We start from the raw sequence: 12,683 nt of genomic DNA on the forward strand, positions 1-12,683 counted from the left end.
TAAGTAGAGCACCCCACCTTTGTGTTGGTCTTTGTTTGATCGGAATCTTTGGAATTCTTTACAGACATCTACATTGATCTGGGGGCATGTGTTAGGTAACATAGCCTAAAAGTGTGTACAGGGATTGGACATGTAATGGGGGTACCCCTCCGTCCCACGTCTTGCCGGACAGCGCTGCATGAAATGCCGGCGCATCCTACTCTGGCTGCCCATGTAAAACTTAATTAAGATGTATTTTTGCGTTGGGGAGATGTTAATTATATATAACGGGTTTGCCCTTACCCAACGTATATTAATAAGCACTGTATGCTCAGTGCTTGTCCGAGAGCTTGCGAAAAAAACCTCACAAGCTTACTCGGGTGGGACTCGAACCCACGACCTCCTGCTTACTAGTGCAGATGTCTTTAACCACTCGACCACCGAGCTTGCCGGGGTCGGTTGGCCGGTCCGAGTCAAATGAAGCAGCGGGTACCGCGAACTATTTTCAAGATTGACAAGCACTGAGCATACAGTGCTTATTAATATACGTTGGGTAAGGGCAAACCCGTTATATATAATTAATTAAGATGGTCCAGCTTATATCTGTGAACTTCAGTCGAAACCCAGGGCTGTTCAAGTGTAAACCAGTTAACATAATTGGCAGATTTTTCGGCTTATTTAGTTGCATGGTAGATTTTCCGCAAAGAATATGAGGTAACTGGGATGCTCTTAACTATGGGTACAAATGCATCAAAATATTGCATGCATGGTACGCGGCGATCAACGTGGCATGAAGTCTACGTACGAAAGTTTCGTTCGGTCTAGTTCCTGTTTTACGTATCTTTTCGCATGATATAATCAGGTATCCTGCACCAGTCTCGACGCTTTCACGCATCAGTAACCACGCGGCGAGATGCCACTAATGTTAGTCCAACACTGTACGGCGGTGACGAATGCACCTAAGTCAAAGTTGTAACTTGTAGTTGTACGCGTCGGGTCATGTAATAAATTCTAGGGAACAGGTAAACTTTTCGCTTGTTGTTAAATCTCTGGTAGATTGGTTTAACACTTGAAGTAGAAGAACAAGTGGATATCAGCGCTGGTTGTCATGCTTGTCCACAGTCGGAGACAACTGATCAAGCCGGAGAAATTTGATGACCAGTGCAGTGGCTTCCGGGTTAGCGGAGCACATCCATCGCCATGGAAAATTTTGGTCACCGTCTTTTGGTTATCCTGTCGGTCATTCTCAGTGTGAGAGGCAAGTAAAATATGACTTCTTTCTAAAGATTTGTAATTTCGGCGTGACCATCGGAAATTCGAATAATTCAAAAGTCCTTTTTCCTACCCCCTTTTTTTCTGGCGGTAGAATGGCCCGTACCAAGATGTAAGTGTATACGGATCACCTGTTTTATCTTGCCACACACCGGCTTTGTTGCTTTGTCATAAATATTTCAATTTTCCAGACGTTCATTTTTCTAGTTTAAATTCTTTAACTCGTTTTATGTTTAGCTAGTCAAAGGGGAATAAAATACAAACAAGATATAAATAAATACTCTTGCTACATATTGCTAGTGACCAGTCATTCCATGTAAGTATGACGCTGTTTCATGTTCTCAATGTTGTGGTATGTATTGTATTAACCACAGAAAAGCGGTTTTGGTAGAGTACAATGTACCTTGCCTAAAAAAAAGAAAATTAGTGATAACATGTTTTTACTGAGTTTGACATTTGCTTTAATTTCACAACAAATTCATGAAATAAATCATACAGGGATCATATACTAGGGAGACTGACTACTTTGAAAACTCGAAGGGACTAACTCTGTGATACTGGACATTGAGTATCACGGAGTTAGTCCCTTCGAGTACTCGAGGTAGAAACTAACTACATGCTTATGAATGGTTATAAAGAGCTATCCAGCCCTATGTTGGCTCTTCCCAATTGTCAATATCTCTGTTCAGGGGTGCCAGCCAGAAGCCAAAGAAGGGGTGAACAGGGATCATTCAAAGAGGATACAGCTTTTTTGGAAAGGTAATTGTATTGTGTTAATTGGAGTGTGATCCCTGGCCAAATGGTGTTTCAGGTTTAATGGCTTCTGGCTAGTGCCCCCCCCCCCCGAGATACAGGTGTATTGACAATTTGGAAGAGCAACCAACACAGGGCTGGATAGCTCAGTTAATAGAGCACTGGTACGGTATTCATTACAAATTGATAAACCTTTTCGACCTTCACAATGTATGATGGGTTTGGATGACAAACAAGCAATCCATTTTATGCACAGCCCAATGAGAAAAATGTACCCACTACTAGCAAAATGTTAATCTGCTTCAATTTTATTACATATTCCAATTCAAGCCATCCTCTTCTCACAGTGTTGCATTATAGATTTGGGCTAAAATATTCGCAAACTTCAAAGTTTAAAGTATGGCAGAAAAGAAAAATTCGGGAATCCCTTCCAACAACAAAATTTTTTTGTCATGGACTGTGCTTTAAGATTGTGAATATTATGGCCACTACTGGCCTATCAAAATCATGACTTGTACATGTAGCTCATTCGTCCTGTACCGACCAATCACATTATTTTCAGCCTAGAATGACTAGTTCCATTAAAAAAAGGATAACTGAGGGTAATTTTCTTCTTAAAATATTTGAAAAATTATTTGTTATTTTGAAAATCTTCCTTGCATGCTACACATCTGTCAGGTGGTGAGCAGATACTTTACAAATTGTCTGAAGAAAATTGATTTCTTACTGGTTCACTTCCCCCATAGGTTTCTGCATAAAATGCATGGTTGGTTTGTCTTCCAAAATCATAATGCATTGCGAACATCGAAAAGGTTTATTGTACCTATCACACTTGTGCTCAGTTCTCTCACCCTAATCATGTAAAAAGTCAAATCTCTAAGGAAATCTGCTCAACATTTACTCAGTTACTTCAATGAGTAGCAATTTTTTTAAATGGAATGGCATGTGCTTCAATTTGAGTAAATATTATTCACTTGCTATTTCGTTGGAGAACCCTGCTGCAAATATATGAACTCTGACACTGCTCTTCCAGTGCGAACTGGTGAATCGTCAGTGTCTGCTTCATTACACCCCACAACCCTGACCAAATCTCATTGGGCTCCCACCCCATGCCCCTCTTTCAATGTTGGATCTCAGTATGCAGTCTGTGTTTAGTTTAAGATGACTTGGGGGGCTGAGGATATGGCTATTGACCAGTGTTGTAGGTCTCGAGACCTGGTCTTGGTCTCGAGACCGTCTCAAGACCTTTTTTGCGGTCCCGGTCTTGCCCTGTCAAGGTCTCGGTCTTGGGAGGGCCGGTCTCGAAAGCGCCGGTCTCTGTCTTGGTCTCGGATGCCATAGTCTCGGGTCTCCCCCTCGAGACCAGTCGAGACCATAACAAAATGCGCATCTAGCTACCACGCATGCACGCGGTTGCAAAAGGCTAAATTACCTCCGCTCGAGTCGAATCTTTAACCACTGATAAATACAACACATGTACAGTTCAACTTTTTTGCAATAAACAATGAAATTGATATTGGAATGAAGACTAACTAGTCAATGCAGCATGATAAAACCTTGTCCCGAGTTATTACTTTATTTCCAATCCAGAGTAGCCATGCTGCTTGACACCATGGAGATGAGGTTTTGAGTAGCGGAACTCGCACACTAGACTGGTCCCCATTTCCTACATAGTCTCCTGCTGAGCGTAGGGCTGGGGCGGGAACCAGTCTGTGTGTGTGCGCACGCTATGAATTGTGTGCACGTGTGAAAGTGCTTTCATTTCGTCTTGTATATGGTACGTGTTGTTTTAGTAGTTTCGTTACGGTACATCTTTTTAGGATATTTGTTATTCAGTATTTTGCTTACAAGAAACAAACTAAGGATATTTGTTTTAATGTTCACATTATATCATTTGGGACACTCGGGTTGAAAATGACCAGACCAGGGTAAATGTAGAAGCAGTATCACTGATAAAAGGACTGAGATATTCTTTAACAAATATTTGACCTATTTGTATGTTTATGCTAATGTTTTCATTTTATTTCTTTTATACTTAATTGTATTGCCATATGTTTGTCCCTATTTATCTTTTGGTAAAAATTAAACATTGGTTTATGGTTGGTCTCTGCCTCGTATGCCTTGGTCTCGGTCTCAGATGTCAAGGTCTCGGATACAACACTGCTATTGACACATGTCCCAATAATTTTGGATTGGATTGCTGATCAAGAAATATAATACATGTATACAATTTCCCAATGGCTCTTCTGCTGGTAGCCACTTTCAAGGGTTTTGTTTCCTCTCACATTAGTTAGCCTGTAACTAGTCAGGTTTCCACAGAAAATAAACATGGACAAACACCATTGTTAAATTTCTGGTACTTATCCTGCTACACGTACACAAATGTATATGTACTGTACTTCTCTCAACGTAATACTCGGAAATTGATGCTTTTGTTCAATTTCCATCCAAAAGATAAAAAACCCAGTACTTCTTAGGAATGCCCTCTACAACAAATTTTAAAGGGGCATGGGTCAAAATGGTTCTAGAAGGGGAAACTACTTTTCAAGTTTACACATGCATACACATTATGCCTCCACAATGTTCACTTGCACATAGTAGGCAAGGTAACAAGGGTTCTGCACAATGAAATTACAGAAAGTTAAGCCACCACCCACATTTACATTTTTGACCCCCCCATGTTTGATAGGTCAAGCCCCAAACTGATGATATACAACTGATATTCACTTTAATAGGTGGGCTTGATATAAGGTGCTGATTTAGCCCTTGTGTTTGGCATGAAGGATAATCAATTGACTAATTTATTTCAGAATATTTGGTAGTCTCATTAGTCGTCATTTAACTGTTTTCTCTTAATACTGGATTTCTGATACATAGTTGCTGTAAAATGAGATATCAACTAACTAAACTTCATGTCTGAAGTGAACAAATGAGTAGTACTGACCAAGCCTTGCTTGGTAAAATTGACTCTTTAGTAATTTTGGAGTTTTGAACAGAATCCAAACAATAAATTTACAATATATTTGGGTGGGAAAAAGATGATTCAAAGCTTCAGTAATAATTATATTGTGATTTTTCTAATAATGAAAGCAAATTGGCTTTTATATATGTGTGCAATGTCAGAATGTGAAGACAACTACTGGAGATGTTGTATGTCTCATAAGATGTATTGTGTTTTTTATTCCAAACAGGAGATACAGTTCACCTAACAATGGTCACGCCCACACCTTATGGGGCGGGGTCTTCAGCTAGCATCAGCTGCTTCCGTAGCAGTCCTGATGAAGATGTGACATTGGGCTTTGGCAGACCATTCCAGATAGGTCTCTACAGATCTTCAGTACAAACTTCAACCACCCTCCCTGATGGCAGTACACAATCAGTGAAGGGACAAGTAGTCACACAGGATCTGACTTCCAGTAATAATGCCACTGGGTTGTTTTATTGTGAAGGTTCAAATAGAAACTTGACTACAAGGGTGTACAGCATCATCCACAGTATTCACAGTAAGTATTGTGACGCCAGACCTCGTGGAGGTCGAGTGAGATTCGGGTGAGGGCGCCCTCTTCCTCAGAGCATGGCGCGGACCGGCAAGTCCCTGAGCGGCTAGGGACAAGTCCGTTGGGATGGAAATATACCATCCCAGTTGGCTTGCTGTTATCTGATTGGCATAGTGGTTTCGGCGGAACTCAAAGTGACATGAATAAACAGTCTAGGACACCCATTCACTGTACACTAGAACATCAGGGATTGGTTTATTCCAACCAACATCTGACCATGGGCAAACCTGCTTGCCTGGCTTATTTGGAAAACATAACGATAGAAGGCGCTCCTTTAAATGAGACAAATTTAACATCGACTTTACTGGCCTGATAAGAAAAACCACCTCATGAGGGAACAGATCGACAGCAACTAACAGAGGGCGCTTTCTCAATCGTAGCTTGTGGGTGAGGACAGAAATATATGTAGCCTATTTCCCTACCACAATGCGCATTCTCTATTAAAAGGAGCATATAATATATCCAGGGCCAAAACCAATCTAGGGATGTCGCCCCACTCAACTAATACTAAGTGGGTTCTGGCAACTCACCTTTACTTCTTCCGCACCGCACACACCAGGTAATAGTCCTCCCAACCCCCAAGCCCACTTGTGCCCAGGCGCATATGAGAGCGACATGCTAAGACACCACATTTATTGTAAAGACAGCAATGCACCAGCACCTCAACCAAACATACAGGCAGCAGGGGTCCGCTCAGGCTGCAAATGAGACATTTGACAGGGACGCTGCCCCTCGCAACTAATGCTGCAAGAGTTACGGCATATTGCCCCTATTTCGTCCTACTGCATGCTTGAAGGCCCCTCAGAGGGTCCTAATGTCTCCAAGCAACCCACCGTGACCCCTACCGCCCCCAAAATACAGGGAGTAGTGCTTACCGTGAACCAGTAGTCCGGTCCAGTGCTCAGAACCAAGCGGGCAAGGTTCATCTCCCCCTTCACGCTGGGGCCAAGCGGCTTTTATTGCCTTGCCACAGCCTTACGCTTGCGCAGTACCTGCTGCGTACGTGGAGCAGTGACCAGCCCCGTCCATCCAATCAGCACACGACTGACAAGGCACAGTCACTCTGCCTGGTATTGTGGATGCTGCCTCAATCACTGTGCTAGTGCCCTTTGTTGCATTACAGTATGTACATCCAGGAGTGCCCGTACATGTATGTTAAAGCAGTTACATTGTATTCCTGCTTTTGCCAGTTAAGGTTCGGTTTTCTTCCCCCAGAAAACCTGACGTACCCGCAAATTCTTCAAATCTGCAATTTATTTACGGCACCCATAAAATGTGTAGGAAGGCACTCAGTAATTTTTCCGTCTTGGTTATACTCAACTTTACAGAATTGTACACAAGACAAGAAGATTTACATGTATATAGGCGGTAGCGAAGCACGTTGAGCTCTGCCCAATATTGGTCCGCCATTTATTAATTCCGTCAGTATCTGGTAAAAATGCCATTACATAGCTTATACTAGTATGCATCTTCATTTATAAGTTTTGGCTGTCTCAGTACAAATATTCATACAGCACTCACAATTGCAATAATATTCATTCATGTAAAATACGATCAAACCCAAATATAATTATTCGGCATGCTGTGAGATATACATGTACCAATTTATACAGATCAGATCAACTGAAGAATGAGAACTAGTAATGTATGTGGTGCCCAGCTTCTAGCATTTCATGATTTACATGTACGTGGTAACAAATATTACATTTTAGAAATTGCATTCGTATATATACACTCAGGGCAACAAACAATGACCGTCTTATAAAGACCTAATGATAAGAATCTGTCTTGTGAAACATGTTTAACCACTTCGTGCCGGGGCATTTTTCAACGTTGAGGATGCTGGGCCGGCATGACTATCATTTTTTCCGTTTTCAAAATCCTTCAACAATTCATCATTCCATTTAACAGTCATTTATAGCCACACGGAGTAATCTTCAGGCACTACTCTAAGTTGACAGGTACCTTCATTGACGCCCAAATATTTCAGCCAGGCCTGCAGCCTTGTAAACAGAGCCCAGATTGTGCGGTGTTATACAACTGTCTTTTGTTCACGAACCTGGCTCAGTGCACTGCTGACCTCTTTTCAATAGGGGCTAGATTAGCATGCAGCGGTGCTGTGTGGCTCACCGCTGCGTTGGTGGAGAGCTTTTGTCCCCGGTGGTAATCCGCTTGCTCTAAATACCCCAAACCCTGGTATACGGTTTCAAAATAACACTGGATTATCACCACTTTTGAGAGTGAAAATGCCGGTAATGCCCAGCAGCCTGGTCTTTTGTTCGGAGTACGGTCTTTTGTTACAGGGCCCTGTTTCCTTTGTCCGAGTTTGGAGACCCCGGCCACACATATAAACCATACGGCTCCGATTTCGGAGTCCCCGGCTGGTAGTGGTTAACACCTAGCTAAATCGACTGAAACTTGAATAAATAAAGCCGGCAAGAGTCGCACTCGCAATATACCGGTACATGTGGCTTTTGACTTCTTTGCGTCTCTTGGCTACATGAAATTTCACACATGATGTCTGTTTATAAATATGTGATACATTTCTCTGTCATCAAAAATGATAAAAGCTTCCTACTTCACTGATGCACGCAAACAAAAATACTTTTCTTGCATGCTCCTTGAATATGTACACATAAGCATAAATTACAAAACAATTGCAGTTGGGAAAACATGTTCTTTTACTTGTAGTTTTCACAGTGATTTGGAGCCCAGAATAACACCAGTAGAAGCTTGCATCCGTGTTTAATTTCATCAACCAGCCTCAATCTTGCGCTTCAGAGCGCTATACTGACTGTTCAGGGGATGGCTGGTATTTCCTGTTATACACTTTGTATTTTTCAACACTCTATCAACACATATCTCAATGAAAGAGATTTCTTTCTCAAGAACTCTTCCAGCTTGGTTAAACACCTTCTGCAACCATGGCAACCTTTCCTTATCTTCCTTTTTACAGCCGCTGTACCTCACCATACGAGCAAAAAGCGCCACACTTTCAACTACAGCAGTATAAAAGAGTTGGTATTATCCATGTAAAATGACATAAGCTACCATGTCCCCCCCATTTCAATGTATTATCAGTCACAGTCCCCAGATATTTATATGAAGTAACAATCTCAACATCTGAATCATGAATTTTGACAGGTAACATTGTACTGTTCTTCCTAAAGTCTACTCCAAACTCTTTAGTTTTATTACAGGTTAGGTGGAAGAAGTTATCTTAGCACCAAGTGACAAATTCCTCCACAGATACTCTTTAATCATTTTCTGCACCATCTTTAACAAGGCCTACAATTGCCGTATCATCCGCATATTTAAGAATTTGTGTTGAACTGTGAGTCAATTTACAGTCGTTGGTATACAAAATAAATTGTACCTGTGAAAGGATGCATCCTTGGGGTTACCAAATATTTGTCGCCCACACATCCTAGGTAACCCCTGACAGCACCACACGTTGGGGCCTGTTTTGAAAAAAGTCACTTATCCAAAATGCTATTGTCGGGTTAACGTCTAACTGTTGTAGCTTTTCCAGCAGCTGAAATGGTACCATGGTGTTAAATGCCAAGGAAAGTCAACGAACATCACCCTAGCATAACACCCAGGAGCCTCTGTGTGCTGCTGAATGAGATTGACAAGTGTTAAAACTGCATCCTCAACACCTTTCTTTTGTTGATAGGCAAATTGGAAATTATCATTGCATGGAACAATATGTGGTGATAGCAGGTGCCTCAACACTATCCGTTCGAGGCATTTTATCACCAAGAATGTCAAGACAATTGGTCCAAAGTCATTGTTTTCCAATGGTCTCGGCTTTGATGTGGTGTCACTCTTCACCAATGTCCGAACTGAAGATGCCTGCCACCTAACCAAGCAACGATGTGGTCGCACCCTTTACCAATGTTCCAACTGAAGATGCCTGCCACCTAACCAAGCAACGATGTGGTCGCACCCTTTACCAATGTTCTAACTGAAGATGCCTGCCACCTAACCAAGCAACGATGTGGTCGCACCCTTTACCAATGTTCCAACTGAAGATGCCTGCCACCTAACCAAGCAACAACTCGATAACAATTCCAGCCTCTCTGAGTGTAAATCCCTGTCTCCCACCCAAGTTGCCAAACTTATCCACCCATATCTTCCAACTACTTCAATTCCAAGGCAAGTTCTCCGATCAAACTTCTGGGACCTCCATGGGATCTCACATATCCCAGTTCTAGCTGACATCTTCATTGAAGAATTTGAGCCTCCTCTCATCTCACTGCAGACTACAAGCGCAGCTTCTGGTTAAGATACACGTTTTAATTAAGGAGTGACACCACAAGGGCTGTAAGGTCTTTGCCCCATCTGCCTGGTTACTTGATGGCCAATCAGGTATGATAGTGTACATGTATTTGGTCATCTGAAAATTGACCAATGGTGGCATGAGCTGACCATGTGGCCAAACCATGTTCTGGGTGCTTGCTTGCCCAACATTTTGGCAGAGCCTGGCAAGTTTTGATTCTGTCACCATGCTGATGGCTGCACAACTTGTCTCCAGCAAAACTTTTATGTGTGGTTTTGCTGAAAATCGAAGATCCTGCATTGTTTTCTTGCTCAAGTGTTGGCTCTCTGTTTAGGTAAGTTTGTCACTTTTAAATTGTTGGTTTACGTGTAGATTGTGTTTACATGTATAGCTAGTTCATTATGACTCGTCTGACGAAGAGAATTGCCTTAATTTTAAGTGACATCCTGCATTATTTCTTGATTCATCAGATTTTGTGGACTAGGTGTAGATTTACCAGAGAAAAGTGACTTGGAGGAATTTTTCAAATGACTTGTAATTCCATTTGTATACATCATATCATTTAAAAATGCATCACACACAATGTCTTTGTCAGGATGTACTTGATAATGTAGAGCCATGTACTTTATTATTTGATTTGGTTTGTTGCTTGTCTGAGCATTGCATATATTTGCTAAGAGGTTAATTTTAGTTAATTCTTCAAAACCCTTGTCTTTCAACCCAACTGCTCATTAGTTTAGATACATGTATGTTGGATTTGTATGGATATTTGACCATCTGTACATGTACTTTAAGATGCATTTTCACTCTTGTACATTTCAGTCAAACTTTTATCGAGATGTTCAACCAACTTACACGTACATGTATACCCAGACTGTATATATTTTCAGCCTTAAGAGAGGGCTTAAGACCATCTAAAGGGTTTGAGCATTTTGCTGGCAAGGATATCTTAGAGATAGCTTCTTATGTTTGTTATACCGTATGAAAACTCTCGGGTTAGGGCTCAGTTTTAGAGAAGTTAAGCCATCCGCCCAGTTTACAGAAAGTTTGGCCATTCCATTCAAGCAGTCTTGCTAGACCAGTCCGGAGCAGTCAGAGAAAGCTGGGTCACTACCAGGAGACTGCAGCCCCTTCTGCACAGAGCACTGACGGTAGCCTCCCCTTCGTGTCCCAGCAACTCAGGCCCACCAGTGTACCCCAAGACAGGGGAACAATGGGTGCATTCACAAGACCGCAGGACGAAAAGCGCACCCCAAGACTGCCGCAAGTACCCCATAGACACTGCAGCCTGCTCTGATAGAGCTTGAAGGGGATAACCCCTCTCGTCCGGAATTGGGCCCTTTTGTTTTATTGGTGCCATAAATCTATTCATATAGGATGCAAGCCATCGCCTTTGATTAAATTTGTTTGAGTTGAGTACGGTGAATATAACTCTTAACTAATGGTTTTAATAAAACAGAATAGTGAACTGTGCACACAGATTTTGACCGGAGTTGTCACTTATTCCAATAGGAGTTGATTTAAAGATTGGTTCCTGCTGGTTGGAAGCAAACCCTGGGTTATACCAGCATCCTGTACCACGCCCCACTGACCTCACAGATCCTTCTCGTGCTTCAGTGCCCCAGGAATCCAAGCTAATACTCACCAGTGCCCACTGGTGGAAACGTTGAGTACATACTGGTTCTTATTTGAACCATACCTCTTCCAAAAGAGGTCTATCCATATGGTGTTACCGCAAGCCCTCTCTTTAGTCTGTCTCGACCATGGAAAGCTTTGAGTCTTATGGATATCATTTTACTTGTTCAACTCATTAAATTTGGGGCAGGATTTTTTACTTTGGTTGTTTGGCTGTAGGGAGATGTGCACCTCCTGATAGACAGCTGTAGTTGAAAAGTGCAGTAGAAAAAAATGGCTTTGGTGCAATAAAATCAAGGTGTAACATACCTTTTATTTGTTTACAGGGAGGTTTCAGCCAGGTGATGGACAAGTGACAAGGATGGTTAACAAAGGAGAAAACGTGACTCTCTCTGTCATCCCTGTTAATGCTGGTGGAATTCCTCTTTGGCGCCGTACAAGAGATGGAGTCGTTGATTTGATGTCTACTTCAGGACTGGATACTTTGACAGTTTCCTCTGCAGATGTTGTTCATGGAGACTTGTATACTGTCATCGCAAGTGCTGTTGGTCTTGAAAACAATCATTTCAGTATGATTAGACTCATAGTCAGAGGTATATAATCATACACACTATCGCATGTAAGCATTTTGAATTAAATACATTAGATGCACAGTGTTTTGCGTTTTCTGGAAAGATTCAGATTTTTCTTGGACGCACACATTGTCCATTGGTGCGGGTACCCTGCAGTAACTGCATAAACATGTACATGTACACGTATGTAGGATGAGAAAAACTGCAATTGAAATGCCTTGTGTTTGCAATCATGATTTCATATAATCAAGTTACATACAAAGTATGTCTTCTGACACAGAATTGTAAACGTTAACAGGCTACATGTACTTCAATGTTTTCAAGGCTGTGCTGCAGGCAAGTGGGGTCCTGCCTGTGTTGAGCTGTGTGACATGTGCTACAATGGAGGAGTGTGTGATGATGAGACAGGAGACTGCATCTGTCCACCGGGATTCAGTGGACCAAACTGCCTCACTGGTAAGCTCATTGCCTGGTCACGGGTTGGTCTGTCTGTTTGTTTGTTTGTCTTGGTGTGACATGTGCTACAATGGAGGATTGTGTAATGATGAGACAGGAGACTGCATCTGTCCACCAGAATTCAGTGGACCAAACTGCCTCACTGGTAAGCTCATTGCCTGGTCACGGGTTGGTCTG

At 42.0% G+C, this 12,683-nt stretch overlaps 1 protein-coding gene across 2 annotated transcripts in view; it reads left to right on the forward strand.

The window, feature by feature from the left end:
* Positions 1–770: 770 nt before the first annotated feature.
* The window catches only part of LOC110990792 (receptor-type tyrosine-protein phosphatase epsilon-like), a 32,798-nt gene continuing 20,885 nt past the window's right edge, over positions 771–12,683 (forward strand). Inside the window, exons 1-2 of one of the 2 annotated variants that reach the window (XR_015427327.1) lie at positions 771–1,237; positions 5,196–5,507. Coding sequence is in view for 1 of the 2 variants with exons in the window: in XM_087143965.1 (XP_087000091.1) it covers positions 1,180–1,237; positions 5,196–5,507 (370 nt within the window). In the remaining variant the exon portion in view is untranslated. The remainder of the gene's footprint in view (positions 1,238–5,195; positions 5,508–12,683) is intronic. The other variant, XM_087143965.1, reaches the window with a different exon arrangement.

This window comes from Acanthaster planci, linkage group LG12 (genome assembly GCF_054643075.1).
Source record: "Acanthaster planci isolate LZ-2023a linkage group LG12, COTS_SCS, whole genome shotgun sequence".
Taxonomy (NCBI): domain Eukaryota; kingdom Metazoa; phylum Echinodermata; class Asteroidea; order Valvatida; family Acanthasteridae; genus Acanthaster; species Acanthaster planci.